At 57.0% G+C, this 4,168-nt stretch overlaps 1 protein-coding gene across 1 annotated transcript in view; it reads right to left on the reverse strand.

Moving 5' to 3' along the window:
- ADAMTS2 (ADAM metallopeptidase with thrombospondin type 1 motif 2) overlaps nt 1–4,168 on the reverse strand; it is a 216,925-nt gene that overhangs the window by 5,396 nt on the left and 207,361 nt on the right. Inside the window, exons 21-23 of the mRNA XM_023537738.1 lie at nt 3,726–3,821; nt 3,053–3,182; nt 1,875–2,065 (exon numbers count right to left, since the gene is read on the reverse strand). Coding sequence (XP_023393506.1) covers nt 1,875–2,065; nt 3,053–3,182; nt 3,726–3,821 — 417 coding nt within the window. The remainder of the gene's footprint in view (nt 1–1,874; nt 2,066–3,052; nt 3,183–3,725; nt 3,822–4,168) is intronic.

The raw sequence follows: 4,168 nt of genomic DNA on the forward strand, positions 1-4,168 counted from the left end.
TTTAGCACGAACGGTTCAGAACTCAAAATCCTGATGGACTGTCTTCAGGCTGCTGTCACATTTTGAAAAATGCCTGGGGAGGTGGTATATGTCTCCGTGGGGAAAGGACCCTAAACATCTACGTTGAGCAGGGGGAAGAGGGGCGGTAAAGTCATTTGAATTAGAAACTAAGGAACTAATGCGACAGAAGGGCACCCATGGGTCCACAGTGCCGTCAGCCACGGAGGTGAAGAGAAGGAGCCAGCCAGCAGCGTGCGAAACCCAAGCACCCAGTTTCACTGAACTTTTATTGAGTTTATTTGTGGGCTGCATGACAGGAAGTCTTTCCAGCGTTAATAAGAATAAAAGATCATTTTCACAGTCACTTTGGCACACACTAACGTCTCATAAAAAAAAAAAACCAGAAAAGCGACGACAATGGAACCTATATAATACGTCATAAATACATAAAAAACACTAATAAAATATCCCTGATAAACCAAAGTGCATATAGACAGAGCACAACGCCCAGAGCATATTGCACCTTCCCAGAGTCACTCGTGTCACTCACATGGCCTCGTCAAAGTTGGAAGTTAACAGTCATGAGAATTAGTATGCGTTACACACCAAGTATTTACATAACAGTAATTAGTGCCGGAGGCTGGCGCAGTTGGCAGGGATGCTATTCACAGGTGGATAGGACTGGGGCAGGTGGTGGGAGTGACGCAGGGTGCTACACAGGTCACTTGAGGGGCCAGGCATGTGCCCTCTGGTGTAAGGCAGTGCTGTGGGAGCCTCCAAGGGCTCCTGCAACAGTCAGCGCCCACTGGTCACCGATCTTACTGCACGGGTGGCTAGAGAGTGCCTTGGTCACCACACAGACCAAGGGGCTCAGGGAGCCAAGCCACGTGATTGGGAAACCTTATCCTTGGCCAGAGGTGGGTGACTCGGACCGCCCCTGCCTAGACCTGCACTACCGGCCTCTTACCTGGATCAAGTCCCCCTCTGAAGCTGGAGTTAGCAGCCACTTCTGTTACCTTTCAACTTTAAGGCATTTTCTACATAATTTTGTCTAAGCAAAAAAGCAATAAAAATTGAGGTAATTCTGTAGTTGTTCACACTGGAAGGCGGCTGCACCCACATCACAGTCTCTCTCTCTCTCTCTCTCTCAATCTCTCTCTCTCTCTCTCTCTCTCTCTCTCTCTCTCTCTCACCCCTGTGGATGGGGTCAGGTGCACACAATGAGGAAAGGCCATTGGAGCTAAAGGACAGAGAGTGGGAGTGGTAGAGTATCCCTATGTCTCACTGGAGGGATACATCCTCCTCCATTTGACCTGAACTCCCCGAGGAGACAGGGCATGGGGGCTTGGGCTGTGTAAGTAGGACACAAAGGCCACAGGAAGCACGAGTCAGGAGGACACACTCAGCACAGGGTCAGCAGCAGCAGCAGCAGCAGCAGAGGCAGCGGGAACCCCCGATGCACCGCTGGACACCCGGCACTGTGCCACCACCTAGCTTGGCGGCGCAGAACCGCATGCCGGAGACCACCGTGGCCTCGCTTGCCTCGGGGTGGGCGCGTCTGAAAGGGGATGGGCAGGCTTCCCCTCAACTTCCGACCTGCAGCTCCAGCCTGGAGGGATGTGGCCCCGCGAACAGGTCACTAAGTGGTCACATTTGCACTTTGGCCTCTGGCCCCTCCAGCACCATGACAGATCTTTGACCCTTTACAAGATATCACCAACCAGGTCCTGGCCTCCCACAAGAGGCGAATGCCCGGGCAATGCCTCTGCAAGGCTGGCCCTCCCGGCCAGGTAAGCCAGGTGGCTCCAAAGGAGATGGTCGAGCACAGAGGCCCAGAGAAAACAGATTCAACCAAGAGCCCTCAGGAGGAGTCAGGGGAGTTTTCCATAGAAAGAGAGGAGGGGAGCCCACGGCAAGCTCCACAGGGCGCAGGGCATGCACTGGAGGGCAGAGGCAGAGTTATAAACGGGCCGGTTACTTGACGAGGTCTGGACCGGCGAGTCGGGGTCCTGTCGGGACAGCCACTGCACCACGTAGCTCTTCTTGGAGGGGTCAGACACGTTTCCTAGAGAAAAGAGAAAGGGGCTGTGGCTGCTGGGGCAGCAGGCGAGGCCCCGGCCCCTGCTCTACAGCCCCTGCATCCTGGAAGGGGCCACGGAGGGGCCCAACTTCTCAGCGTGCTGCTCAAGGCTCTCCCTCGTGACAGGTGGACCCCAGCCTCCTGCCTCCCCGCACCATGCATCCGGGGTGTCAGCTGCGGCGCAGCTACAGCTCTGATCTGTGTGATGCTCTTCTACACCTCATCCTATGCCTACCGAGCAGGGCACCCACTGCCCTCTCCAGGAACACAGGGACCAAGGGAACCCTGGATCTAACCCCCAGCTGAGGGGGCAGGCACACCCGACCCCAATCTCCCTTCTCTGTAGACCACTGCTCCTCAACCTTTTTGGCATCAGGATCCAGTGCTCCTATGAGAATCTAATGCCCAAGGATCTGAGGTGGAGCTGAGGCGGTGATGCTAGCCCTGGGGAGCCGCTGTAAATACAGATGAAGCTTCGCTCTCTCGCCCACCACTCACTTCTTGCTGTGCGGCCTGGTTCCTAACAGGCCACAGTTGGGGATCCCTGCTGTAGATAGCACTTGTAGTGGGGTCTATGTCTTGAGCTGTTTTGGGGACCAAAGAGGTCGCATGCTTGGTACTTGCCAAGGTGTCTCTGCATGTAGCCAGTGTTCTAGTTGTTTTCTGGGCAGGGCTGGGCACAGGTGCCTGTTTGGCTGAGCCCCTCTGTGCTGTCACTGGGCGTCTGGTTCCATCTCCCAGAGCAACAGGGGATGTCAGGAAGGCAGGGATGGACCTGGCCTGACAGCGATGAGCAGTGCCCTGCGTCTCCTGCTAGGAACGGCCCAACCTGGCCTAAGAGGGCTCAGCTTCTCCTTCAAGGTTAGGGATGCTGAGTCGGCCTCTTGTGGGAAGAGCTGCATTGGCCTGGCCCTGCCCTTGGTCCCGGGGCTCGCATGCTGCGGCCCGGGGGAAGGGCAGCAGAGGGCTTACCGGGACATGGGCCGAGCTCGCAGATCCTCGCCGTCTCAGGCCGCTCCTCCCGACAGACCCCGAAGCTGTCGTCCGCGGTACGGCAAAGCACCGGCCGCTCCTGGATGCCGTCACCACAGGTCACCGAGCACTGCAGGTGGAGAGTCAGTAGTCAGGGGCCACCTCTCACACTGCTTTGGGCCTGGAAGACCTCCCATGCATGTGACCCCCTAACACGTGCGAGGTGGTAATGGGCAGAGGGGACACTGTGGGCTACAAGCCTGTCCGGCCTTGCCTCAGCCTTGGGAGGCTGCCTCGATGTCCTGGGGCTCTGAAGAGGGGACACACATGCTTATGTCTCTGAGTCACTGTGAGTTAAAGAGAGAAGCTACACAGGGCCTGGCACTTCTGGGTGCTCTGGCTGGAGGTGGCCCAAGGCCCAGGGAAACCTGCTGTGCACTGGGCCACTGGGGAGGTTCTAAGTGAGCCCAGGAGGCTCTGGCAGAGGACCTCTCCCCCTGAACCTCCCACAAGGCTCTAAATCAACAGCACCCTCGCTGGCCCCTCCAGCCCGGCCCCCTCTGCCTTACCCACCGGGGACGGGGGGGTGGCCAGGGGGCAGCAGAAGCAGTCACGCCCAGACTTAGCTCACAACTGGCCCAGCCCTGCCTAAGGGTAATTCTCACAACCTCACCCTGCGCGTGGGAAAGCGTTGACTCAGCAGATGTGGTTGCTCAAACCCCCCAGTCTCAGGAAATGCCTGTTTTGGGGACTGACCCTTGGGCGGCAGCTGGCAACCAAGTTATGGGATGTTCTGTCTGGGATGAGTGGTTTTCATGCCTGAGGCCTGAGTCACACTGCACCAGTCGGTTTACAGGAACACTGTGATTTCTGATGAGCGCCTGCTTTCCCACCGGAAGCCTGGAGCTTCAGTACCGGATGTTATCACCCACGCAAGCATCTATGCCTACACGACTGATCCCCAGAGCAAACCTGGACATCCAGGCTCGGGTGCTCCCTGGTTGGCAGCACTTCATGTGTGTTGTCATACATCATTGTTGGGAGAATTAAGCACACCCCTGGTGACTTCTACTCCAGGGGACACCTGGAGGCATGTGCCCGGCTTCCTCTGGACTG

This window comes from Pteropus vampyrus, unplaced genomic scaffold, assembly GCF_000151845.1.
Source record: "Pteropus vampyrus isolate Shadow unplaced genomic scaffold, Pvam_2.0 Scaffold197, whole genome shotgun sequence".
Lineage (NCBI taxonomy): Eukaryota > Metazoa > Chordata > Mammalia > Chiroptera > Pteropodidae > Pteropus > Pteropus vampyrus.